General features: G+C 39.1%; 1 protein-coding gene across 2 annotated transcripts in view; it reads left to right on the forward strand.

Moving 5' to 3' along the window:
* PPARA (peroxisome proliferator activated receptor alpha) overlaps positions 1 to 27724 on the forward strand; it is a 952408-nt gene that overhangs the window by 766730 nt on the left and 157954 nt on the right. For both annotated transcript variants that reach the window (XM_044088095.1, XM_044088096.1), the window contains one exon: positions 20309 to 20447. In XM_044088095.1, coding sequence (XP_043944030.1) covers positions 20309 to 20447 — 139 coding nt within the window. The remainder of the gene's footprint in view (positions 1 to 20308; positions 20448 to 27724) is intronic.

Below are 27724 nucleotides of genomic sequence, written 5' to 3' on the forward strand. Positions count from 1 at the left end.
TGGATCCATAATTTTAGTTTCATGTTCTAGAAAAATAATGGAGAAGGTTATATTGGATAAATTATTTTCAGAACCGGAAAGGTTTGGTCTGGAAATTATATATCAGTATGCATATGTTGAAAATATCTCTTACCACCTGTAACATGATGTTCTGTAACTAATAACAGCTGTCAATGAAAAATCATGCTGTGGTGTAATTTATATAGATTTAACTTCAGCATTTGATAGGGTCATACACAAAACACTGATCAACAAATTAGAACAACTAAGTACTGATGTACTGTTGATAAGATGGATAGCTGTATGGCTTACTGTAGGACATGGCAAGCAATTGGACAGGTGAAATTCGAGGCTACAGTCAGGAGTGCAAGTGTGCTTGGGTGTAGGAAGTGAGCAAGTTAGCAGTGAACCTAATTCAAACTCTCACTTCCAGTGGAAAGTGAACACTCTTGTTGATGTTGGGTCACGGCTTAATAACTTGACTATTGATTTCCAGGTACCTACTACATTGTCCATTGTAAGTGGAACTTTTGATAATCAGTTAAAGCTGTTTGAAAAAAAACCTCTTGAAATATAAATCAATGCAGCTTGACAATACTTATTTAAATGAGTGAATTTCATGGGGGGGGGGGGCTCCCAGGAGTTTAAGGCTTTGAAAGTTTCTAAACAGGGATTTACGAGGATGACAAATGGTATAAAGAACTTTTTAATATATTTCATGACTGTTCATAGATTGGTACTAGGCTATCGGCTTAGCCATAACAATTCCCTGGCTATTTCTTCCCACACTATGTATTTCCCTGGACCTCTGTCTAGCAGGGCGACTGACACGATCCCTGGGGTGAATTTCTTTTCTCCCATCCAATTGTCAAGGTTCCTTTTGAAAAGGGCCAAAGAGGCGCTCTGCTTGACGTGTATGGGCAGTCTATTCAAGAGTCTGGGGGAACTATCAGCATTAGGAGACTCGTAATTCATCTCAATGACAAGATGATGGTCAGATTATTGGACAATATTCACCAGTTAGATGCTTCCATTAAGAATGACTCATTGCATGATATTATGTCAGATGACTATCACAAGACATTTAAATGTGCTGACAGTTCAGTTGGCTAAGTTAAAGTCGTTAACTAAAATCAAGTTTGTTATACAACAATTATATAGGTTCATAGGTGTTTACTAGGCTAACGACCACAAGGGCCTTTTTAAGCCTAGCCAGTCATCCCAAATCTCTGACAAGTAAAGATACCCTTGATAAGTATAAGCATGTGCCTGGGAGATGAGCCATTTACAGGTTACCTGTGTCCATTAGAGATATAGGTGACAAACCAGGGATGAATTTCCAGTTTCCAATCCAATTGTCCAAGTTGCACTTGAATTGGGTTAAGGAGGAACTTTGCTTCACATGGATGGGGAGCCTGTTCCATAGACAGGTTAATCTCTGGGATACATACCTATCTGTCCAGCAGGTCCTATTTATATCAGAGGCAATGTTTAAGTCTTTAGAACAGGTAATTTGTGTGCTGTTTGTTTTGTGGATATGCAAGAGGTCCATCAGAGTGGGGTCTGACAATTCCCTGTACGCCAGGCATAGATCTCCCCTCAAAAGCCTTTAGGAGACAGAATACAGGGATAGGGCCTTGAGGTGGTTTGCATAGAACATATTACTTACCCCTGCATTCTTTTAGTGAGGGACCTCTATGGACATTCTAGTTGTTGGATATGCCTGGTTAGGTATATACCAAAACAGGCATTGAAGTCAGTGATAGGTCTGATGAATGCCAAATACAATGGAATGACTTCCTTGGACTTGGATGCCATACCTTTGTTTATAAGTTGCACAACACAGAATGATTCTTCACCACTGTAGACGCATGATTAAAGGCTAGATTACTATCTATGTGTGTTCCTAAGTCCCTGTCTACTGGATCAACTCTAAGGGGTGTGTTGTCAATATGATAGTTACCAGGGATGGTTGACTTCCCAAAGGATACTGTTATGCATTTCTTGGCATTTCGTTTTAGTTCATGGCTCTGACACCAGTTGTTTGTCTGTGCCAGCCCCTCCTGGAGAATATTTGTGTCAGTGTGAGATTCAGTGACACCTCCTAATTTGCAATCATCTGAAAATTTAGTCAGTCAGTGACCACTGACATTGGCCTTGACTTCTGAGAAGTAAATGCCAAAAAGGAGTGGTCCAATGACTGATCCCTGAGGGACTCCACTTGTGACTAGCCTCTTTGTATAGGTGGAACCCCCAATTCTAACTTCCTAGGTCCTGTCTGTGAGCCAGTTGGCTATCCACCAGGTTACATATGGGTTTGTATCTAACCTCTTGAGTTTGGCAACAATGCCCAAGTGGGGTATTGTGCCAAATGCCTTGGCCAGGTCAAGGTAGGCAGTGTGAACTATTTTGCCCTCATCCATTGCTTTAGTGACCTTCTCAACCACCAGGTTGAGTAGGCATAATCTGCCCTTGACGAAACCAAACTGAGTTGGGTCCAGTGTCTGGAGGTTTACTATATCTATGTTTTTTCATCTTCATAATAATTCTTTCCATGGCTTTACATATAAGATTAGTGTGACTTATGGATCTGTAGATGTACCACCTTTATGTAGAGGGATGACTGTTGCCTTTCTCCATTCATGAGGCATGAAGCCTCTGTTTGGAGGCTTCAGTTAAATAGTAATTCCAGAGGCCGTGATAGGTCATGTTTCATGCTATTTAGAAGGCATCCTGGGAAACTGTCTGGGCCCCCTTGATGCAGTGTTCTTGGTTTTGGAGAGAGCATTAAGGACCTGTTCCCTAGTGATAGTAGGGGAAGCTATTTTTGATGATATTTCCTAAGGGAAGTTTGAGGGGAAGAGAGGGAGGGTACAGTCGAAGCTGAATTTATCAGCCAGGAGGTGTGCTATTTCTTCTTGCTCAGTATAGATGGCTCCATTTACAATGAACTCTGCACACAGTTGTGTATTGCCTTTGAGGTTGTGAACATAGCTAAAGAATGCTTTGTGGTTGTCCTTGGCCTGGGAGGCCAAACTTACCTCAAATTTGGCTTTGATAGACTTTATTTGTCCTCTGAGTTGTTTGTTTAGTTTGATGAGAGTGCTTTCTTCCTGCTGGGTGCTGCACTTTCTAATTTTTGCCATATTATCTCCCTCCTGTTATACAGCCAATTGATTTTGTTATTCCACAAGGGTGGCTTGATCCTGATACTAGGAGGGTCATTGATAGTGGTTCTGATTTCAGTAATGATTCTATTGTTCATGGTACTTATGGTGAGGGTTCTAATACATGTGATAACAGTGGTGTTTTTTTTTTTTTAAGATCCTACTCAGTTTCCTCTCCTGCTGCATTCAGACAGAATAGCCCAGAGGAATTGGAACACTGTGTTTCAACATCCAGAAATGGATTACATATCTACTCCTGCCACCTCCAACAGGACCAACAGGAACAGAAACCACACAAAGAATGGAAGGCATTATTAGATACCGGGTCTATGTCACATAGTTGAAGTTTTATAACTTCGAACACGAAATAGACGAACCATTCTATTCGAAGTTACAAAACTTCAACTATGAATTAAAAAAAAAAAAAGAAGGAAAAACAAAATAACTGTTGTAAGCAGGGTGGCCCCCCACACCCCCCGCTACTTAAATATACCAACTCTGAGATCGCTCCTCATTCAACAGAATGGAAACCTCTCCTTACGGAGATTTCCATTGAAACGCTCGAACTTGTACAAGTTTGAACTTATGGTCTTGACCATATAAGGTTTGAACTTATACAAGTTCAACTATGTGATAGGAACCCTTAGATACCATGTAGTATGTTTGATGTTTTTACCCTCCACTACTGGAAAACAGTGTAACCCCAATTGTTAATGACTACAAGGGTTTTAAGTTTTAGGTATAGTGATTTAGACATGGATGATAGATATTTTAAACTTTTTAGTAGGTTTTTACTTTTATTCCAAATAAAAGAATATACATTGCTGAAGTTTTGTTGGATCTTAAGATGTATGTAAAAAATCTGAATTTCAAGATACTGTTCCATGATACCAATAACACAGGTATTTCAGCCAATAGATTTTCTAGAAGTAGTACCTTCAACTCTTCTTTACATCCAACCCTTCAACTGTTTGAATGGTTTTGTGAAAAGGATTTGAGTAAAATGTTCCAGCAACAGTGGCACAGGTTAGGTCTTAATATAAGTAGGAATGAATATAGTTTAATGAATGAATTGGCCAAAAATCGTGATATTAGGATTATGAAACCTAATAAAGGAAGAGGTGTTCTTCTTATGAATGCCATTGATTATTCAGCTAGAATGTATAATATACTTAACAGTGAACCTCAGTATTGTACGGTATCCAAGAATGAGGTTAATGTTTCTCATTATAAGATAGTTAAGGTCTTGAAAGATCTCCTAGACCAAGGTCATATCGAGTACAAACTGTATGTTTATACAAGTTGATTATCTGTTGGTACATACAATATTTGGCATCCTAAAATACGTAAGAACATTGATGTCCCCTCCCTTCACCCTATTGTAGCTGCTGCTGGTTCAAAACCCCACCCATTAGCTAAGATATATATATATATATATATATATATATATATATATATATATATATATATATATATATATATATATATATATATATATATATATATATATATATATATATGTATGTGTATATGTATATATATATATATATATATATATATATATATATCAGTGGAACTTTAAATCGTTTCCTTAGTAGATACCCTTATATTTTGAAGGACTCATGGGATTATCGGGGTAATATTCAGTGGGAATTCTTTGGTGAAGAGTACTTGCTGTTCACAATTGATGTAGTGAACTTATTATCATGTAAACAACATAGTATAAGAATTAATTGGTTTGGGAAAGCATGTGACACATGTGAGTCCTACACAACAGAGAAATCAGTATTGTAGTTGAGCTAATAGATATGGTTCTTCATAATAATTTTATTTATTTTGAAGTGGAATGCTACAGGTGTTGCAGTAGGAGCAGCCTTGAACTCCCTTGTATTCCTGTATAGTTTTGTGGTACTGGGAACAAAATGTTGTGTTTGTCAGACTGTGTTATATTCTTACATTTCTGCACTTTCTAGATTATATATTTATCATCTGGAAGGGTAGTGCATTATAACTTACACATTTTATAGATTTTTTTAATTCCACAGCTGATTTTTTGAAGTTTACAATTTCTTTTTCTAAAATAGGCAACTAATAAGGTTGTGCAAGAACAAACAACTGATAAAATATAATCAGATCCTGCAGATAGACTAGTGGTGGACCATAGCTGGGATAGCTACTAAAGTTCAAAAAAATGACACGGATATATGAAACTTGAATTATGTCACTGATAATACAGAACGAAAAAAAGATGAAAAAACACTTCTTTTAAATCCACAGAAACCTCACTGCTTCGCCGAATTGGCAAGATGTTGAACTAAAGTGTAACAAAAAGACTGTTACACACTGATGTTTAGCAGTTCAAAGTTAAGTAGGACTAAATCTGTTTATATCCCAGGCATATACATTCCTATAACTCTTCCAAATGATGCAAAGTAACTTGAACACAACTCACAACAGTCTGTGTGGGGAGACCATAACAAGCATAGAAAAGTACCTTAGAATATTTGTAAAAGCTGATGAAATGTTGTAGAGCAAATGCCTGGTTGCTCAGGAAGTCCTGACTATCCGTTTAGCTTGTGGTAGAGAAAACCCAATCCAATACTTTGTAGTTAGAAAAACACAAGAAGCTTCCCTTTGCAAACTCAATAGTTCCAAACTTGCAGGAAGCAAATGAAGCACTAGAAGCACTAGCACAATTGCTATGTAAACAAACTCAAGTTCCAAACTCATGCACTGTTATACACTGATGTTTAGAAGTTCAAAAGTAAAGTAGGACTAAATCTGTTTATATCCCAGGCATATACATTCCTGTAACTCTTCCAAATGATGCAAAGTAACTTGAACACAACTCACAACAGTCTGTGTGGGGAGACCACAACAACCATAAAAAAGTACCTTAGAATGTTTGTAAAAGCTGATGAAATGTTGTAGAGCAAATGCCTGGTTACTCAGGAAGTCCTGACTATCCGTTTAGCTTGTGGTAGAGAAAACCCAATCCAATACTTTGTAGTTAGAAAAACACAAGAAGCTTCCCTTGGCAAACTCAATAGTTCCAAACTTGCAGGAAGCAAATGAAGCACTAGAAGCACTAGCACAATTGCTATGTAAACAAACTCAGAAGTTTCAAACTCATGCACTGTTATACACTGATGTTTAGAAGTTCAAAAGTAAAGTAGGACTAAATCTGTTTATATCCCAGGCATATACATTCCTGTAACTCTTCCAAATGATGCAAAGTAACTTGAACACAACTCACAACAGTCTGTGTGGGGAGACCACAACAACCATAAAAAAGTACCTTAGAATGTTTGTAAAAGCTGATGAAATGTTGTAGAGCAAATGCCTGGTTACTCAGGAAGTCCTGACTATCCGTTTAGCTTGTGGTAGAAAACCCAATCCAATACTTTGTAGTTAGAAAACACAAGAAGCTTCCTTGGCAAACTCAATAGTTCCAGACTTGCAGGAAGCAAATGAAGCACTAGCACAATTGCTGTGTAAACAAACTCAGAAGTTCCAAACTCATAGGAAGCAAAAAGGCTGTAGACTGAAAATAAATCCTTTATTACAACGATAGCATTCCTTAAGCACTAGTTGAGCGCTTTCATCTGCACCATCGCAGACTTCATCAGAACTAGTGCAAAACATTTAATTAACTCATTTAAAAACAGTTTTGGCCAAAACTTTGTTACTCAATTTAAAGAAACAGTACTCCATTTGTAACATAACTAATATTGGACCTATATAAAAAACATATAAATCTTGGTGATTTATGTATATACATACCAAAAGTAAATACAAATGTATATATAATTATAAATATTGATATTAAAAAGTCACTAAAAATAATTATTCATATGGTATTGTGCTTGAAATACTAAAACATGAATTAAATTCACTATGTACTTACATTTCATCAAATATTGCAGCCATAAAAATATTATGTATCAAGAATTAAAAATGGTTTTATACTTATAAAATCGTTAATACCTGGATTCCTAGTGGAATCAGTTAAAATCTTCCACTTGCTTTCTTTACAGGCCAGTCTTGTTTTCCAATCCCCTCCAAAAGGAATTTCCTTCACCTCATCTATTATCATAAAGGAGAATGTGTGTCCCTCACCATATTCCTTGATGTGTCTGTATAGGGCATTTTTACTATCCATTTTCCTAATTTTATAATAATGCTCATAAATACGTTTCTTTAACTCTCTTTCTGTTTTGCCTATATAATAGGCTGGACATTTTTTGCACAGAGCTAAATATACTATGTGCTTGGTGCTGCAATTTCCACCTATGCTCCTAATTTTACTGTGATTAATGTCATTCAAAACAATATCACTGTTGGTGTTTATATGTGTACATTGTATACATCTTCCGCACTTTCTGGTGAAAACCTTGTCTTTATTATTGTTTCTACCTTTCCCTAGCTTGGAATGTTCCAGTAATCTTTTTATGTTGGGACCAGTTTTGTATACTATCTTGGGTTCCTCACCCAGTATATTTTTGTTGACATCTGATACTGTGATAATGTCCCAATATTTCTTTATAATGTCCTTAATCTTGGTGCTGTGAGGGGTATAGGTCAGAACACACACTCTACCCATATTTGCTTTCTGCAAGTTAGCATTCATCTCTTTATCAAGACCTAGCAGTGGTTTGTATTTTATTCCCCATTGGGATTTAACAAATTCAATGGTGTCACTAATCATGTTGCTGGGATATCCTCTCCTTTCAAATAAATCTGCTAACAGATCCATTTCTCCTTCCATGAATTCTCTAGTTGATGACATTCTGGCACATCTAATGCACTGTCCCTTCATAATATTTTTGAAAATGTGTGGTGGATGTTCACTACCAAAAAATAGATAATCATTAGAGAATGTGCTTTTTCTATGTATCTTGGATGTAAAACCTTCCTCATTGGAACCTATGAACACATCCAAATATGAAATACCTGAGTTATTTGTTTCATAGGTAAATTTCAAAAAATTAGTAGTTTCGTTGATGTATTCAATAAATTGTGGTATTGTCTCGTTGGGTCGGGCAGTTATTTATCCCCAAAAAGATTATATCACTGAGATACACCATATTTTATACCATTCTGGGAATTACCAACAGGTTTCAATAAATCAAATTAACCAAGGTTTTAGAAGAATTGACATAGCTTTGGAAGAATATTTTATTGATAACCGCATTACAGAAGAAGTATATAGGTTTCTAAAAGTTGATCATCCAGTGATGGCTTGCATAATAGGAATACCGAAAATTCACAAGTCTCTGACCAAACCACCCTTCCGACCCATCATCTCAGGTTCAAAGTCAAAAACATATAACATAGGAGTAACGATCGATAGTTGGACGAAACATATTTATACACATGTACCATTCATCATCAAAGACTCATGGGATTTCTTGAGTAAACTCAGTCCTGACAAATGGACAGAACAATGTACATTCATCACCATTGATGTATGTGACTTAATTTCATGTATTCCTAAGGACGAGGGACTAGAGAGATTTGCCAGGAGTCTTAGAAAGTTTTCTACTTTGACCTGGGATAAAATAAATCTAATCATGGATATGATGGGCCTAGTGTTGGATCACAATTATCTTACTTTCGAGGGTGAATTTTTCAGACAAAGCAAGGGAGTTGCTATGGGCGCATCTTGTGCCCCCATATTTGCAAACTTGGTTATGTCTGATTGGGAGAATGAATTCATTACCAACTGTGCATTCTCCAGCTACATCACCTTCTATGTAAGATTTCTGGACGATATATTCATTCTGTAGAAAGGACCCAACGAGACAATACCACAATTTATTGAATACATCAACGAAACTACTAATTTTTTGAAATTTACCTATGAAACAAATAACTCAGGTATTTCATATTTGGATGTGTTCATAGGTTCCAATGAGGAAGGTTTTACATCCAAGATACATAGAAAAAGCACATTCTCTAATGATTATCTATTTTTTGGTAGTGAACATCCACCACACATTTTCAAAAATATTATGAAGGGACAGTGCATTAGATGTGCCAGAATGTCATCAACTAGAGAATTCATGGAAGGAGAAATGGATCTGTTAGCAGATTTATTTGAAAGGAGAGGATATCCCAGCAACATGATTAGTGACACCATTGAATTTGTTAAATCCCAATGGGGAATAAAATACAAACCACTGCTAGGTCTTGATAAAGAGATGAATGCTAACTTGCAGAAAGCAAATATGGGTAGAGTGTGTGTTCTGACCTATACCCCTCACAGCACCAAGATTAAGGACATTATAAAGAAATATTGGGACATTATCACAGTATCAGATGTCAACAAAAATATACTGGGTGAGGAACCCAAGATAGTATACAAAACTGGTCCCAACATAAAAAGATTACTGGAACATTCCAAGCTAGGGAAAGGTAGAAACAATAGTAAAGACAAGGTTTTCACCAGAAAGTGCGGAAGATGTAAACAATGTACACATATAAACACCAACAGTGATATTGTTTTGAATGACATTAATCACAGTAAAATTAGGAGCATAGGTGGAAATTGCAGCACCAAGCACATAGTATATTTAGCTCTGTGCAAAAAATGTCCAGCCTATTATATAGGCAAAACAGAAAGAGAGTTAAAGAAACGTATTTATGAGCATTATTATAAAATTAGGAAAATGGATAGTAAAAATGCCCTATACAGACACATCAAGGAATATGGTGAGGGACACACCTTCTACCTTTTGCTAATAGTTGAGGTGAAGGAAATTCCTTTGAGGATTGGAAAACAAGACTGGCCTGTAAAGAAAGCAAGTGGAAGATTTTAACTGATTCCACTAGGAATCCAGGTATTAACGATTTTATAAGTATAAAACCATTTTTAATTCTTGATACATAATATTTTTATGGCTGCAATATTTGATGAAATGTAAGTACATAGTGAATTTAATTCATGTTTTAGTATTTCAAGCACAATACCATATGAATAATTATTTTTAGTGACTTTTTAATATCAATATTTATAATTATATATACATTTGTATTTACTTTTGGTATGTATATACATAAATCACCAAGATTTATATGTTTTTTATATAGGTCCAATATTAGTTATGTTACAAATGGAGTACTGTTTCTTTAAATTGAGTAACAAAGTTTTGGCCAAAACTGTTTTAAATGAGTTAATTAAATGTTTTGCACTAGTTCTGATGAAGTCTGCGATGGTGCAGATGAAAGCCAACTAGTGCTTAAGGAATGCTATCGTTGTAATAAAGGATTTATTTTCAGTCTACAGCCTTTTTGCTTCCTATGAGTTTGGAACTTGAGTTTGTTTACACAGCAATTGTGCTAGTGCTTCATTTGCTTCCTGCAAGTCTGGAACTATTGAGTTTGCCAAGGGAAGCTTCTTGTGTTTTTCTAACTACAAAGTATTGGATTGGGTTTTCTACCACAAGCTAAACGGATAGTCAGGACTTCCTGAGTAACCAGGCATTTGCTCTACAACATTTCATCAGCTTTACAAACATTCTAAGGTACTTTTTATGGTTGTTGTGGTCTCCCACACAGACTGTTGTGAGTTGTGTTCAAGTTACTTTGCATCATTTGGAAGAGTTACAGGAATGTATATGCCTGGGATATAAACAGATTTAGTCCTACTTTACTTTTGAACTTCTAAACATCAGTGTATAACAGTGCATGAGTTTGAAACTTCTGAGTTTGTTTACATAGCAATTGTGCTAGTGCTTCTAGTGCTTCATTTGCTTCCTGCAAGTTTGGAACTATTGAGTTTGCAAAGGGAAGCTTCTTGTGTTTTTCTAACTACAAAGTATTGGATTGGGTTTTCTCTACCACAAGCTAAACGGATAGTCAGGACTTCCTGAGCAACCAGGCATTTGCTCTACAACATTTCATCAGCTTTTACAAATATTCTAAGGTACTTTTCTATGCTTGTTATGGTCTCCCCACACAGACTGTTGTGAGTTGTGTTCAAGTTACTTTGCATCATTTGGAAGAGTTATAGGAATGTATATGCCTGGGATATAAACAGATTTAGTCCTACTTAACTTTGAACTGCTAAACATCAGTGTGTAACAGTCTTTTTGTTACACTTTAGTTCAACATCTTGCCAATTCGGCGAAGCAGTGAGGTTTCTGTGGATTTAAAAGAAGTGTTTTTTCATCTTTTTTTCGTTCTGTATTATCAGTGACATAATTCAAGTTTCATATATCCGTGTCATTTTTTTGAACTTTAGTAGCTATCCCAGCTACGGTCCACCACTAGTCTATCTGCAGGATCTGATTATATTTTTTCTAAAATAGGTTATTATTTTTTGGATGTATTACTATTAAAAGGTTTTTATCAGCAATACTTTAATTTTAGACTATATAGAAAACCAGCATTTTCCATTAATTTCCTGCATTTTTCTAGTAACCACCCGTTCTCCCAAAATAAAGGTTTAGTGAGGGGACAAATAGTGCATATATCTAAAACAGTGTCCTAAGAAGATTAACTTGCAATTGAAATTGACATTGAATAGATATGTTTGTTAATAGAGGGTTTCCCTACTAAAATGTTGAATGAGATTAAGGAAGAAGTATGTAGGAAAAGAACAGAAAGTTTTTTTTCACTGTTAGGTAAGGGATACATGGTGGAACAAAGTCAGGTAACAAAAGACAATTTAGCCAAAAAGTTTGAACAAACTATGGTAATTAAGTATGGTAATCAGAGTAGTTGTATTACGCAAATAATTAGAAATAAATTGAAGTTAATTGAAAATTATAGTATTACCAATAAATTTCTGGGTAGTTGCCCACAATTTGTGTATAAAAGACATTTAAATCTGTAGGAGAGGTTTGAAGGGGTAGTACTAAGCAGGATGCTATTAGGTTAAATAAAGTAGGCAAGGGTATGATGAAGGGTGGTTTTTGCCAAAAATGCATGTATGTCTTTGAAGGGCAGGTTTTGAAACTTGTGTTACAATTATTAGTCCAAGTTGAATTACGCTGGTGACTGTAATTCTACAGGCGTGGTGTACATTACATTTTGTGACTATTGCCATGGGTATTTTGTAGGTAAAACTGAACGAGCTTTAAATAGATGAATATATGAGCATTATTATGATATCTGTAATTCCAGCATTAATAATGCACTTTTGTAAACATTGAATAACTTGTACTAATAATAAAAAAATGCTTTTTTTGTATCAGAGAAAGTATTGCTTAACCCTAGAAGGGGTCCATGTGAACATAGGGTCAAGTATTAGGAGTTTCTGTGGCAAATTATATTAGATGCTAGTACACATCCTGGACTAAATGGCATGGTTTCTTTAAGTAGTTTGCTAAAACTACATGCAGCTAAGCTTTAAATGATTGATTATGTTGTGAGAACAAGCAGTTGATAGTTATTTAAAGTTTTAAAATATTGCTTATTTTAGAATGTTACTATTTAATTTATAATGGAGAAATACAGAGAAGGTCAGAAGGAGTTGCATTGTGTCTTTGTAGACTTGGAGAAAGCATATGACAGGGTGCCTAGAGAAGAGTTGTGGTATTGTATGAGGAAGTCGGGAGTGGCAGAGAAGTACGTAAGAGTGGTACAGGATATGTACGAGGGTAGTGTGACAGTGGTGAGGACTGCAGTGGGAGTGACAGATCCGTTTAAGGTGGAGGTGGGATTACATCAAGGATCAGCTCTGAGTCCTTTCTTATTTGCAGTGGTGATGGACAGGTTGACAGATGAGATCAGACAGGAGGCCCGTGGACTATGATGTTTGCAGATGACATTGTGATCTGTAGTGAGAGTAGGAATCAGGTTGAGGAGACTCTGGAGAGGTGGAGATATGCTCTAGAGAGCAGAGGAATGAGGGTCAGCAGGGCTAAGACAGAATATATGTGTGTAAATGAGAGGGAGGGTAGAGGAATGGTGAGGATGCAGGGAGTAGAGTTGGTAAAGGTGGACGAGTTTAAGTACTTGGGATCAACAGTTCAGAGTAATGGTGAATGTGGAAGAGAGGTGAAGAAGAGAGTACAGGCAGGGTGGAATGGGTGGAGAAGAGTGTCAGGAGTGATTTGTGACAGACGGGTATCCGTAAGAGTGAAAGGGAAGGTCTACAAGAGTGTAGTGAGACCAGCTATGTTATATGGGTTGGAGACAGTGGCATTGACAAAAAGGCAGGAGTCAGAGCTGGATGTGGCAGAGTTAAAGATGTTAAGATTTGCAATCGGTGTGACTAGGATGGATAGGATTAGGAATCGGTATATTAGAGGGTCAGCTCATGTTGGACAGTTTGGAGACAAAGCAAGAGAGACGAGATTGCGTTGGTTTGGACATGTGCTGAGGAGGGATGATGGGTATATTGGGAAAAAGATGCTAAGGATGGAGCTGCCAGGTAAGAGGAATAGAGGAAGGCCTAAGATAAGGTTTATGGACGTGGTGAGAGAGGACATGCAGGCGGTTGGTGTGACAGAGCAAGATGCAGAGGATAGGAAGAAATGGAAAGAGATGATCCGCTGTGGCGACCCCTAACGGGAAAAGCCGAAAGAGAATGATGACTATTTTGTGCGAGATTTATTAAGTTTATTTTTAGTATACATCATACCTCTCAACCTCTTAGCACAAGAAATCTGGACAAAGCCATAAGTAATGGGGGGATAAAGGCCAAAAAATAGGGACAATTTTTAAATATTGCTCTTACAATTGTAGAAAGTTGATAGAGTAGCAGGATTTACATTATCATGAATTTTCTGAAGAGTATGAAGTCTGAAACTCAAATGTTTGTCAATATTTTCTGACTTTAATCCTCATCAATTTGCAAAAGATTAGCCAGAAGAACAAAATTTTATGAGAAACAGACTGAAAATATGAGGAAATAATTTGGACATTCTGCAAAAATCTGGACAGTTGAGAGGTATGGTATACATTTTTAATATAAAAAGGCTTATTAGATATGATTTGTGCAAGAAAGTCACGTGATTTTGTTACTGATCTTATAATTTTGATTGGTTTGTACTTGCATATTCATTCTGATGAAGTCCCGGTCTGTTAAGGGATGAAAGTGCTTAACTTGTTATGAATAAAATATTCAGTACTTTTATCTTATGACTACTTTTCATTTTTTGAATTGCCTTCGATTTTACAATTAATTTCCAGCTTTAAACTTAGGGGACCTTGGTTTTGTTTGGTTATTTGTTTTTTGCTTCCAAATATCTTACACTGTCTCCTATCTTAGTAACATTATATGTGTTATTTACTAGGTCATATAAATATGGGGAGATTCCTTATCATTGGAGATATGCACCTGTTAAACCTGTCTTTAAGGGAAAGGGAAGTACGACAAAGAGTCATATAGATCCATAAGTTTACTTACATATTGTAGAAAAAGAATGGAGATGCTTATATTTGATAAATTATTGTTCAAAGTGGAAAGGACGTGAAACCATATATTAGCATGCATATGTTGAAACAGATCTATTGCCACCTCTAATACACTATTCTATAACAATATAATAATAGCTATCAATGAAAAATTGTGCTGTAATGTAATTTATGAGATTTAAGTTCAGCATTCGATAGGATCATACACAAAATATTGATCAAAAAATTAGAACAACTAGGTATTGATGTACTTTTGATAAGATGACTTGCATATAGGACATGGTAAGCATCATACAGCAATTAGACAAGTGAAATTTAAGGTTACAGTAAGGGTGCCCCACAGGGCTGTGTCCTAGGCCCATACTTATTTAGATTGTATCTTTCTGATCTATCTTTTTCATGTTAGGTGTTCTACAGTCTGTATGCAGATAACTTGAAAATAGATAAACTGATTACACTTGTTACAGATAGGGCATGTCTGCAAAACAACTTGACTAAATTGACCATTTAGGCACAGGAGAATGATATGCTGATAAATACATCACAAATTAAGCATATGAGATTTGGGAGACAACAATTAAAAGGTGAACACATAATACTGCACACAGTGATTGATACTGTAGATTCATTTAAGGACCTAGATATATGGGTAGGCGTCTACTCCAAAACATCGAATCCCCAGATTATCAAATTAAATTTCATCAAGACAGATTAATCGAAGTTGCAGAGTTGTGAAACTCCACATCGTCGAACCTCACTTCATCGAAGTGAAGGTACATCCTGTTTCTCTGTAGCAACAGTATTGAACAGAACAGAAATGCTGTACATGTCAGTGGGTGGCTCTTGGGTAGATGTGGGCATGCCATGGGTGTGTGCCCTCATATACCTTGTAGTGCGATCTCAGAGTTGGTATATTTAAGTTGCAAGAGGTATTGGGGATGCAGGGGGGCACAGCCCCCCTACAAACATATAGGATGGTTTAGTTTTGTGTTATAGTACGCAAGTGTGTTAGAGGAAGTGAGGTTCAATGATGTAGAGTTTTGCTGTTCTGCAAGTTCGTTGAATTTGTTTCAATGAAATGTAATTCGACGATCTGGGGATTCGATTTTTTGACATAGACCCATGGGTGGATCCAAATTTGAATTTTCTAATTATATCATTGAATTGGTTAATGATAGTAATAGACCTGTAGGCTGTATAAAAAGATTATAAAGTCTAGGAAATTGGGAATGATGAAATCATTGTTTATTAGTTATATTAGACCCAAACTTGAGTATAGCAATACAAAAACCTTATAAAAAACAAGCGTGAGTAAGCTGGAAAGAGCACAGCGACTTCATCAGAAATAAATGCTTCATGATATAACTGCATTTAAATCCTTGCATTTAGTTATCACATGACTGATAGCAACCAGTCAGTTTCTTTTTACATCAGTGCAACAACCTTATATTAAGAACGGTTCATTAAAAAAAGTTTAATACATTTTAATAAATTTATTAACATAGTAAAAATCCTACACTAAAAAAAGTTAATTTGACCCTTCCCTAAGACCACGATACTTCCAAACAAATACTTTCAAAGTAAATATATTCAGTATCTCCAATAAATATATCAAGCTAACTTTATGCAGTGTTGTTCTTGTACTTCAATTTTACACACATTGCTCATTTTTTTATAGTTTAGCCATTGTTTTCTTAACAGTTTAATGTAAATGAAATCATTAATACTGGAGCTGTACTTGTGTCCAACTTAAGCTGCCATGCCACTGGTTGCCTCAATCACCTGTAAGCAATGGTCAGAAAAGGCTCTAAGGTCCACAGAGACTAGGTAGAAGACCTGGAAGTTAACTGGAAAGAATGCACAGGAGTTCAAGAAATTACTCAGGGCTCTAGCATCTCAGGAGGAAGGGGAAATAGATGGAGTTGAAGAAGAATGTCAGCACCTCAAAACAGGATGTGTGAGGACTGTAGAATATATGTTATGTCCAGCCAGATATGGCAGCAAGGCACAAAAGGAACGATGCTGGTGGCATACAGAAGACCAGGAAGTCATCAAAAGAAAGAAGGAGTGCAGGAAAAATTGTGAGGTAGAAAAGACAAACCGAGCTAGGAAGGAATCTGGTTAGCTAACAAACAGGCTAAGACAGGAGTTGCAATAGCAAAGAACAATTCATCAAAGGCACTCTACCAGCTTTGGAAGGTGACTCAATAAATGGCACAAAGAAACTCTGTCTAGTCGCAAGGCAAAGAATAAAAGATAAAGAAGAATGCTAGACACCCTTCATAATGGATACCAGCAACAATCTGCTCACCAGCCCACAGGACATCAAAGTCAGATGGAAGGAGTACTTCCACCAGCTTCTGAATGAAGAAAACCCATAACATGCTGTATTGCCCAGGAGGAGCCCACCATAAAAGAAGTATGAACAGCACCCGAGGTTACTCACAGCAGTATGGAGAGAAAGGTGATGTCAGATGACTGGAGAATAAGTATACCGGTGCCAGTGTACAAAAACAAAGGGGGCATTGGCAATTGTGGACAGTACAAAGGTATCAAACTCCTGTCACACTGCATGAAAGTTCTGGAGAGAGTGACTGATAAATGAATATGAAGAGTAGTAAAAAGAGTAGTAGAAAGTAAAATAGGAGATGAGCAGTTTGGATTCAGATCAGGATGCAGCACAACTGACCAAATGTTTGCAGTAAGGCAGAGATGGCTGAGAAGAAGCTAGATATGTGGAAAAAGGCCAATTTGATATTCCTAGACTTGGATAAAGCATATGACAAGTTCCCAAGAAAGCTGATTTTGGCAGTCTTGTGATGGTTCAGAGTCCCAGAGCATTGATATAACTGGTGCAGACTATTTACAAAGACCTAATGATTTAAGTATGAACAGTGTTTGGACTTGTAGAGGGTAACCCAGTGGGAGTTAGGTATGCATCAGATTTCAGCTCTGAGTCCACTGCTGTTCATACTGGTGATGAACTACATTAGCAAAGAGGTGGAGGGGACAGGTCAACAAAGTTGCTTTATGCCAATAATGTAGCATTACAAGCAGACTCTGAGCAATAACTTCAGCAAATGGTAGAGGAATGGATTGCAAAACTGAAGGGATATGGTTTGAAACTGTGCACAGATAAGAAATTGTAATGGTAGCAAATGGGCGAAATCAGAAAAAGCTATGAATTGAGATAAAAGGGAAAGTACTGGCATATGTTAACATTTTCAAGTATCTGAGAGAGGTGGTTGAGGAGAAGGGAAGTCTGAATGAGGAAGTCAGAGTTAGAATCAGAAGGGCTGCAAGCCAACTGGCACAGAGTGTCAGGGGTAGTGCATGACAATAGAATGCCAAAGAAGCTGAAAAGTGAGCTGTACAAAACAGTGGTGTGACTAACATTACTGTGGGGTACAGAAACCTGGGCAGTAAAGGCAGAGCAGTTGAAGAAGCTAGAGGGCATTGAAATGAAGTGTCTGAGACAGGTGGTAGGATGCACACAGTCAGACAGGCAAAAAAATATGGACATCAGAACAGAAGCCAATGTAGCTCTAATTACAGACAAGGTAGAAGAGAACAGATTACAATGGTTCGGGCACATGTGCAGAAATCTAGAAGTCAGTCTGGTGAAGAAGATTTGGGGCAGACAGGGAAAAAGGCAAGAAGAAATGACGGCAGCCAGCAAAGAGGTGGATGGATTGTGTGAGAGAAGCCCTGCAACAGTCAGGCCTGAGTGTTGAAGAAGGTTGGAGAGTGGCATTGAATCGAGAGAGATGGCAACAGTTGACATGACACCCTGACCCCATGTAGAAAATAGGATTGATGATGATCTCAGTTGTACAAAAACTTCACCCCGACCCCATGTAGAAAATAGGATTGATGATGATGATCTTAGTTGTACAAAAACTTGTTCATGATCATAGTACCAGAGGGTAAAGGTTCAGTTGTATCTTTCTTTAATAATTCTAACAAAGGTTTCACTACTTCTGCATAATTAAAATCCATTGTCAACAGTAACCTGTTAATCCCAACTGTTTTAATGTAGTAGGGCTTGGTGCAATTTACATCACAACAATACATGAAGGCAAAATCTGTCTATCCATTGCCTTCTGAAATAAGATATCCCAAGTATTGAACCTACAGTTTCCACAACTGCAGTTCTGCTAAGTGAGACAAAAGAAAAATAGTGACTTGTTTAGCCATGTACAGTTCTGGAAGCTAAAGGCAAGTCTTCTACGTCATAGATGACAGCCTGAGAAAGTAAAGATGTAGTACTTCCGCTCTGCCGGACTATGTTCAAGCCATGTTTTGAGTACTTCAGACCATTTTGGAGGCCATACATGGACAAGAAAATACTGGCTGCTGAATGGAATCTAGAGGGAAAAAATCTCAGGATAGCTCTGTGAAATGGAGAGGACAGTGAATGAAAAGGGAGGTAGATGAGTTAAGGCTGTCCTCCCAAGAGACCAGAAAGGACAGTGAGTGTATGATGTGGGGTGCACAGTATCATAATGGGGAAATGTGAAGAGGTCTTATTCTGAACAGGAAGGATGAGGAGGAAGGCAGCCAGGCAGCAGATTGTATCGATCCTCTATTCTCTGGATCTGTAGAACTATTTCTTCACAAGGAGGCTTATGGGCCCATGACATGGACTGCTGGAATGGGTAATAAAAAGTGGAATCCATGAAGTTATTCAGGAGGTCATGAAATAGGTGAAAAAATGGAGATGATAGTGAGGCATAGGGTGCTTCCTTCACTTAAAGTACTATTTGTTGCCAGTTCTTTTTTGGATTATTGTCATTCTCTAGCAGTTTTTATTGCAGCATTGCAATTTACAACCTTCCTGCACTTAAAAGGAACTAGACAATCAATACCTTCACTCTTACCTTAACCTTGTAACTCCTGGCTTCGCTAGTCAAATCACAGTTTCCAGTGTAGGAGGCATGTATCATATCCCTCAATCCTCAGACATGAAGATGACAGGTGAAGTTATAATAAAGGGACACTTTGGCAAATAACAGTCTGTGGAATTTGGAATGCCTGTAAGTTTGGGAAATCTCATTCATTACAAAAAAGTTGAGTAGAGAGTATTTTTACTTTAAAAAGTCAAATATTTTATGGTGAGCTTTTAGAAAACTCATAATTTTCTAAAGGAAGGCACTACTTTGTTTTATATATAATTAAATGCTATTTTGTGCAACTAGAAATACTTCCAGGAGAACAATATTGTGGATTTGCAGATTAGAAATACTCCCAGGAGAACAATATTGAGGATTTCCAGATAATTTTCAGACTGATAGTCATGTATTGTATGCAGCTGACATTATTTTGCTCTTTAACATCATAATCTGTAACAGTAGAACATTTTATATTGTCATTAATCAGCGGATGATTGTGTCAAATATAACTAAGCATGTAAAGTATGGGAGCCAAAAATCCATCTTCCGTCTTGTAAGAGAGGAAGAAGAGATAAAGTTAAAATATAACTTGAAATATACTAAAATTGATATTTCTACTAGAAGTCCTCTTAAGTTATGTCGTACCCTTTCAACCCGCTAGGCCACTTGAATTTACTGTCACTGTGTCTTCTATGCCTTCATATCACTCAATATGGCAAGTCCAGTAACTGCATCTATTCTCTGTACAGGGCACATTTCTTCTTGTATGGATTGTATGTTTTAATCACATTCATGAACCGATTGCAGTAAAATGCATATTTAAGTTCATATATTTAACTTTGTAAAATTTGCACTGATGTTTTATTTCATATGTATTTTTAGGCGTTTTTTCGACGAACAATCCGACTGAAGCTTGAATATGAAAAATGTGAACGCAACTGCAAAATTCTAAAAAAGAACCGTAACAAATGCCAGTATTGTCGTTTCCAAAAGTGCCTTTCAGTGGGCATGTCTCACGATGGTAGGTAGACAAGAATATATTTGGTTTAGATGTAAGAGTTTTTGCTTCTGCACAGTCTCCTTCTAAGCTGCTGTGTATGCCATGGCTGAAGAACTGTAGCATATACTATGAGAGTGACTGAAAGAGAGAGAAAGTGTGCATGATTTAGTATGTGAATACATACACTTTTTTTTTCATTGTAGCTTGTATTAGTACATCGTTTTATTCAGTCTAGTCTGCACTCAACAATATTCACTTTATATATATATATATATATATATATATATATATATATATATATATATTTATATATATATATATATATATATATAGAGTGCCGCGGTGGTATGGCGGTAGCATTGTTATCTCACAGCAAGAGGTTCTCCTGTTCGATTCTCAGCTGGGCTTGGGAGTGCCTTCTTTGTGGAGTCTGCATGTCCTCCTTGTGGTTGGGTAGCGTTCGAAAGACATGCATGCGTAAATGGGCGTGCCTTCGTTGAAGGTTGGGCGTCGAGCTGGCACCTCGGCATTTCTTAAAAATGTACTGCTAATCATTAGCGGACCGGAGTTCCACTGTGGCGACCCCTTACCGGAAAAAGCAGAAAGACAAACAACAAACACACACACACACACACATATATATATATATATATATATATATATATATATATATATATATATATATATATATAGGTTGTAGACACTTAATTGAAATGTAAAAATATCCACTCATTCCTGAATGATACCTACATTTCAAAAGACACATTTCTTAAAAACACAATAACCCAAAAAACAAAAAATTGCAAAGGGAAAACAATATTCTTTTGAGATCTTGCGAGAAAAAACACAGTTATTAAGTGACTAAATTTGTCTGAGTAGTGACAGTGTTATGGATGTGTTTTTCGCTAAGATAAAGTGCACCTTACCTCCTAACCATAACCGTAACCCTACACCTCACCTTAGGAAAACCCTTTAACACTACCACTAAATAAGACTGTCTCGGTCATCCTCCACACACAAATACATAAGTCTGTCACTTGCCTAACCTGTAAACACTTGCACAGTACTAAATATATCCTCTTATTTAACCCTTATCCTAATCCTTATATGATCTCCCAAACACACACACACACACACACACACACACACACACACACACACACACACACACACACACATACACAGAAAGAGAGAGAGATAGAAAGATCAATAGAGAAATAGCTGTAAAATATTAAATCACACGGAAAATTGGATCTTAGTGAGCAGTGAAGTGGTTGTCTAAGACTCCCTGAAATCAGGGAAAAAAGAACCATGAAATGTTGACAGCATCCAATGAGATTGTTAAGTAATCAAGTACTTATAATTTGTTTAGAAATCATACTTCATTGTTGATAAATTAGAGATAAACAACTGACCACACACTTTCTTAACCAAGTTTCAGCACATCTCAAGGAATCTCAGGCAGCAGGTTCATTCCTCATGAAGTACCAGGTCTTCCTGTGGTTTAATATTTTTCCTTATGGCATGGAGACATCTTACTCCCTAAGGATGGAAAAGTATTGCACCTCAGTACAAGGGTGTGTGTGTGTGTGTGTGTGTGTGTATACATACACACACATACACACACACACACACACACACACACACACACACACACACATACATATATGGGTACAGCTCATTTCATAATCAATGCTGGGATGGTTTAGGATCTTAGGATCATAGGAATTGCAAGGCAAATTGGTCTAAAGTACTATTCCTACTTTGCCAATGCCCACTTTTATGTTGTATCCCCATCAGTGCCCAGTCTTATGTTGTACCCCCATCTTTAGAAGTTTGTGTTTGCGTACCAGTAGTGGCTAACAATGTGTAGTGTTTTCTCTTTTCTCCATGGTTGTGTGACTGTGGGGTTAGTGTATTTAAGTAAGGGAAACAAGGGGGTAAAGCCTCCCTACATTGGGGGTATATTTTGACATCTTATGTGTGGAAAATGATGAATATGCCTTTAAGTGCATCTTGTTTCTTTAAATTTGCACCGTCATTTGTCAGATAATGGTTGTATTAGATACAGTAATGGTGTATAAAAGGCTGTGGCTAGAAACAGCAAGACAGAAAGGTAGCTCATCCAGTAGGAGGATCACCATGGGGTACAGTAAGGGCTCTGCTTGGTGATCCATTGTTTATGGAGCTGGATGGTCCATTCAGTGCCTACATAACTTCTTTCTTTTAAACTTGTATCCCTAGTTAAACCTTAAAAAGGGCTGCCTGGATTAGTTTTATGACCAGTTTAATAAATATAAATAGAGTACAGTTTGTGTAGAGGTAGAATTAAGACCTAACTGAAGCCTGCAGTTATGAACTAAAACATGCAAACTGGTTGCTGAAGCTCTATAAGAGACTGACCCTGTGTAGAGTGAAATATGAAGTTTCTCTAAGGACTGTGGACCATGCATATATGAATGGTACTATGCAGTGTAAATACTTTTGTAATTTTCTGTATAAGCTGTCAGGGCTGTTTTCATTTTGTCCTTTAAATAAAACTGTGTTTTCATATATTCCTGCCTGTATGACATTCTATAACTTGACTCTGATGGTATGTGCATAGGCGGTTTGGCCAGGTAACAGCCAAACCCTGTTCATCACTACCCATCTGCTAGGAAATGATTGGATGTTTTGAGCCAGGTTTGTGATCCCAGTGGCTTACCAGGCTAAAGAAAACTGACTTAAAACATGATGTAGCTTTTCTTTGTTATTGCAGATTGTAGTCACATTTGTAAACTATGTATATTGTCTGCTCTTGGGAATTTGTGAGGATTTCTTTTTAAAATGAAAAAAAAAAAGACACACAAGAATCAGATGTATATCTGACATGTAAACTGTAAATTGCTGTAGTTTCTTGGGAAACACAAAGGTTTGGAGTCAGGAAAGCCAAGGCTCATAAAACGCAATTACTGTGTACTTCATAAAAGCAGCTTTCCAAAACAGTGGAAGGGAGCATTTGTTAACATGCAAACAGTTAACAGGTGTTTACTGTTAGCTAGTCTATTGTTCATCTACGTGGGACAGGAACTAAGATAAGCAAATGTAATGTAAATGCATTTGTTTTCGGGTGGCAAAGGAAAGGATGTAATCTGGAGACCCTAGGCTTCTGTACAGGAGTGATTAACTAAAATGTATGCACATTAGGAACTTTCTCTTAGTCCTAGATCTCAGCCTTTTCTGGGGACAGATCCATTAAGGTTTACTTTTGAATTGTGCCTTATGCTGTGAGCGTTTCAAACTTACAATAGCAGGGACAGTCCATGCATCCATCCACAACCCCTTTTTACCATTTTGCACATGGGGTCAGGATGTCACTTTAACAGTGACAATCATCTAGAGCAAAGGTTTACACCACCAGGTGACTAGCTCTGCCACAGTAGATGTTAAGTTGTCAATCTCACCTTCATTCTTGCTGGATGGGTTCGGAGCCGAACCTCGGCTCCAACTCGGCCTATTAGTAAAGCCCGAGAGCTATTTTTACCGGCTCAAGGCTATCCTATGTCCCATAATGCTAGGTGTGATATACCCAGATCTCGTTTGCCGCTTCAGCTACGAGGTTGCGTCTTTTTGCCGGCTCAGGTTGTATTAATATTCTTTCTTGGTTTTAGTCAGCTTTTTGGGTTAAAATATTAGCGATAGTGTTTTATAGTTACTACCATTTAGATCCCTGTTTAGGATTCCCTCTTAGGTAGTTTTTGATACAGTTTTTTCCCCTCACCTAATAGTTAGGCCCTTAGCCAATCCTCTTCCATACTTTTTGTTTGTAGTTGTATGTGTGTGCCTAGTTAGATTGTATTAATAAGTGTGGGGTTTTGTTATATTATTCTGGTCTGTTACAACCCTTTTGTTTGTGTGTGTTTGACTGATTGTGACTAGACCTCCCTTAGTTGTCCTTGTCTGCCAGTCATCCTTTTTTTCAGGATGTCTAAAGACACTAAGGTCTCGGGCTTCAAGAAGTGTGACTCGTGCTGTCAGAAGATGTCTCTGACAGACGGTCATACTTCTTGTGTATGTTGCTTGGGCCCTCTGCACCTGCAGGACTCTTGTTCTGTCTGCCATGCGTTCAGTCCAAGAGTCCTGCAGGAACGCAGAAATAAACTTATTTTGAGAGGCTTGTTAAAGCCTGAAGGTTCCCCGGCTTAGCCTTCGTCGGGTAAACCTTCTAAGCCTGCCAAACCGTCGGCTCCATGTTCGGAGCCATCACCGAGCGGTGCTACTACTACCACTGCATTGGCTCCGGCCGGAATCGATGATTTGAGGCCTCAGTCAGCTCTGACTCTGCTGTCGGAGCCGTCTTCGAGCAAGAAGCATTCCAGGTCTCCTTCCCTGGAATCTGTCTATTCTGCTCCGAAGTCTCCCTTATCAGAGCGGAGTCACAGGTCCCATTCCTCTCGGTCTTCCAGGCTGTCGGACCATGACCTCGAGAGGGTGGTTAGTAGACTACTTAAGTCGCAGGTACTGGCCCAAATGTTGCATAGCCCTCCTCATCAGGCAGTGGCTTTCACTACTCCCTCTTCGATTCCTCCTCTGACTCTTCCTGTGAGTTCAGAGCCGGAGATCGTAGGGGTCGGGACCGTCGGAACGTCTGAGCCAATACCACCCCTTTCAGCTCCCTCATCGGCTCCGATCTCTCCCTTGGTTCCATCCTTGGAGGGATCCGGGTGCCGGGCCTCTCTCGTCGGCTCCGAGGGAGCGAGTGGCATTGGACCCTTGTCCAACCCCGTTCTCCCTCTCGGAGCTTCGGCGCAGGTGAGTTCGGCCCTGACATCGGCCTCAGAGCCGTCCCTCTCTGTGCCGGGAGGAGTCCTTGTCTCCGGAGCAGGGACCCCCTTCCCTGCCTGATAGGGGTGCCTTTGAGGTCATGAGGAGTGTGCTGGCCCCTGTGCCTGCTCCACGGTCGGCTCCTTCGGCTCCTCCCTCTATGGTGCCTGGTTTAGTCTCTACCCGCTCTCCCGATCCCAAGCGTGGAGAATCAACGCTACAGGTAGCCCCATTGGGCATATCCTCCTCTTCCGAGGCCTCCCCTGATCCTTCAGGGGAGCCTCCTCGAAAGAGAAAATGCAAGAGGAAGCATGTAGACTCCCCTGAGTCAGTCACATTGGACACTGACTTGGATGACTCAGAAGGGTCCCCAAGGTCCCCCTCTGAGAATGTCTAATTTTCTGACATCCTGGAGATTCTTAAGCAGAGGGGAAACTGGTCTGCCCTTAACCCTTCTGAGGACGAGTCGGTGTACCTGGATGCGTTCGGTTCTCGCCCTTCCACCTCCTGGGTGTCTCCGCCTTTCGACCCGCTCATGGATGTGGTGGCTCGAAAGGCGTGGACGGCTCCGGATACTATGGAACCAACTCCCCGGAGGCCTACAAAATTTATTACAGCCCCTTCTGACAAGCAGTTTTTAACTAAGGGCATCCCTGTTGATGCCATGGTGGTGGCAGCGGCCACTAAAAAGGAGTTGGCTGACCCTTCAGTACCTGTCCATCCTCCTAATAAGGAATCTAGGACTATGGACAGGTATGGGAAGCGGATGTTTTCCTCAGCGACCTTTGCTATGCGGTCACTGAATTATTTGTGCCATTTCACCCGTCTCCAGAGAGACTTTCTCAAGGAACTGGGTGATACCTTACAGGACCCATCAGCTGCGGGGTCTCAGGAAAAGATCAACCCCCAGCTGGGGACCCTAAACTCTATTGTCAACTCCTCCATGCGGCTCATTCCCTATGCAGCCGATGGAGCGAGTAGAGCTGCAGGCACGGGCGTCGCTCTAAGGAGACACGCCTGAATGCGGCTTTGCAATTTTGCTGACCCCTTCAAGGTGTCCTTCACTAACACCCCATTTGATGGTTCTGCCTTGTTTGGACCTCAAGTGAAGGATACATTGACCAGGTGCGAGCAGAAAGGCAAGACTCTCTCTCTGCCATAGGAGTCCGTTTTTCTACCCCTTCTAGACCATACCCTAAGGGTCAGAAGGGTGGGAAAATGTGGTTCCGCAAACCTCAGGGAGTACTGCCTGATGCACGTGGTGAGCTTCCCTCCAGAGGCAGAGGAGGGAACAATAACAGACACCGCCCGAGGGGCAGGGGGGGTCCGCAGAATCAGGGTAGCAGAGAATCCTTCTCTGACAAACCCTTCCAGCACCCCTGAGGAGCTGCCCGACTGTCCACCTTCGGAAGCAGTCGGGGGAAGACTATCACTGTACCCAGAAGCCTGGCATTCCCTCACGCAAGACAATTGGTCGATCATATCCGAGGGTTACAAAATCCCCTTTATTCATACCCCTCAACCGCCAAAAGGGCCCCTTCCAGATGTTCCACCTGGTCTGAGGGATCAAGCAGCACTAGAAATTTCAAAGCTGCTAGAAAAAAGAGCCATCCAATCAGTCCCAGCAGACCAACAAGGATCCGGAGTCTACTCCAAGTTCTTTTTGGTACCAAAAAAGACAGGGGACTGGAGACTTATTTTGGATCTCAGCAGGCTGAACAAGTCTGTTCAAAGAACGAAGTTCTGGATGGTCACTCTTCAGTCCATTCTACCCTTCCTGGGTCAGGACAATTGGATGTGCTCTATAGACCTTCAGGATGCATACTATTATATCAAAATGAACAGGTGCTCCAGGAGGTTTCTCCACTTCCGGATTGGAGCCAGTCACTACCAATTCAGAGCCCTGCCCTTTGGCCTCACCACAGCCCCCAGGGTGTTTAGCAAATGCATGGCAGTGGTTGCGGCTCACTTGAGACGAAAAGGATTCGAGGTGTTTCCATACTTAGACGACTGGCTCCTTACTGCCACCACCAAACGTCAACTACTCCATTCCTGAGATTATACCCTCCAAATTTGCAACGAGCTAGGTATCTCTATAAACTCCAAAAAGTCTGCCTTGTCGCCTTGTCAGTCTGTTACCTTCATAGGCGCCATTTTAAACACTGTCAAACTGTCCGCAAAACTGCCTGTACGAAGGGTTTCAGACATTCGAGGTCATGTTCAAATCCTACTACAAGAGAGCAGAGTCCAGGCCAGAGTCATACTAAAAACCCTAGGTCTCATTTTTACATGCGGATCCTGCAATGGATGCTGTTTTCCCAGTGGTCCTTTCAACAGCTTCCAATGTCACACAGCATTCTAATCACTCAGTCATGCAAAAGACACCTTTCGTGGTGGATGGTCTCACCTCAGGTTCTTCACGGCAGACCCTTTGTCCTTCCCCCTCCCGTGGCTACTGTGACAACAGATGCCTCCCTGATCAGGTGGGGGGGGGG

This window comes from Protopterus annectens, chromosome 11.part0 (assembly GCF_019279795.1).
Source record: "Protopterus annectens isolate FY-2018-M chromosome 11.part0, PAN1.0, whole genome shotgun sequence".
NCBI classification, from domain to species: domain Eukaryota; kingdom Metazoa; phylum Chordata; order Ceratodontiformes; family Protopteridae; genus Protopterus; species Protopterus annectens.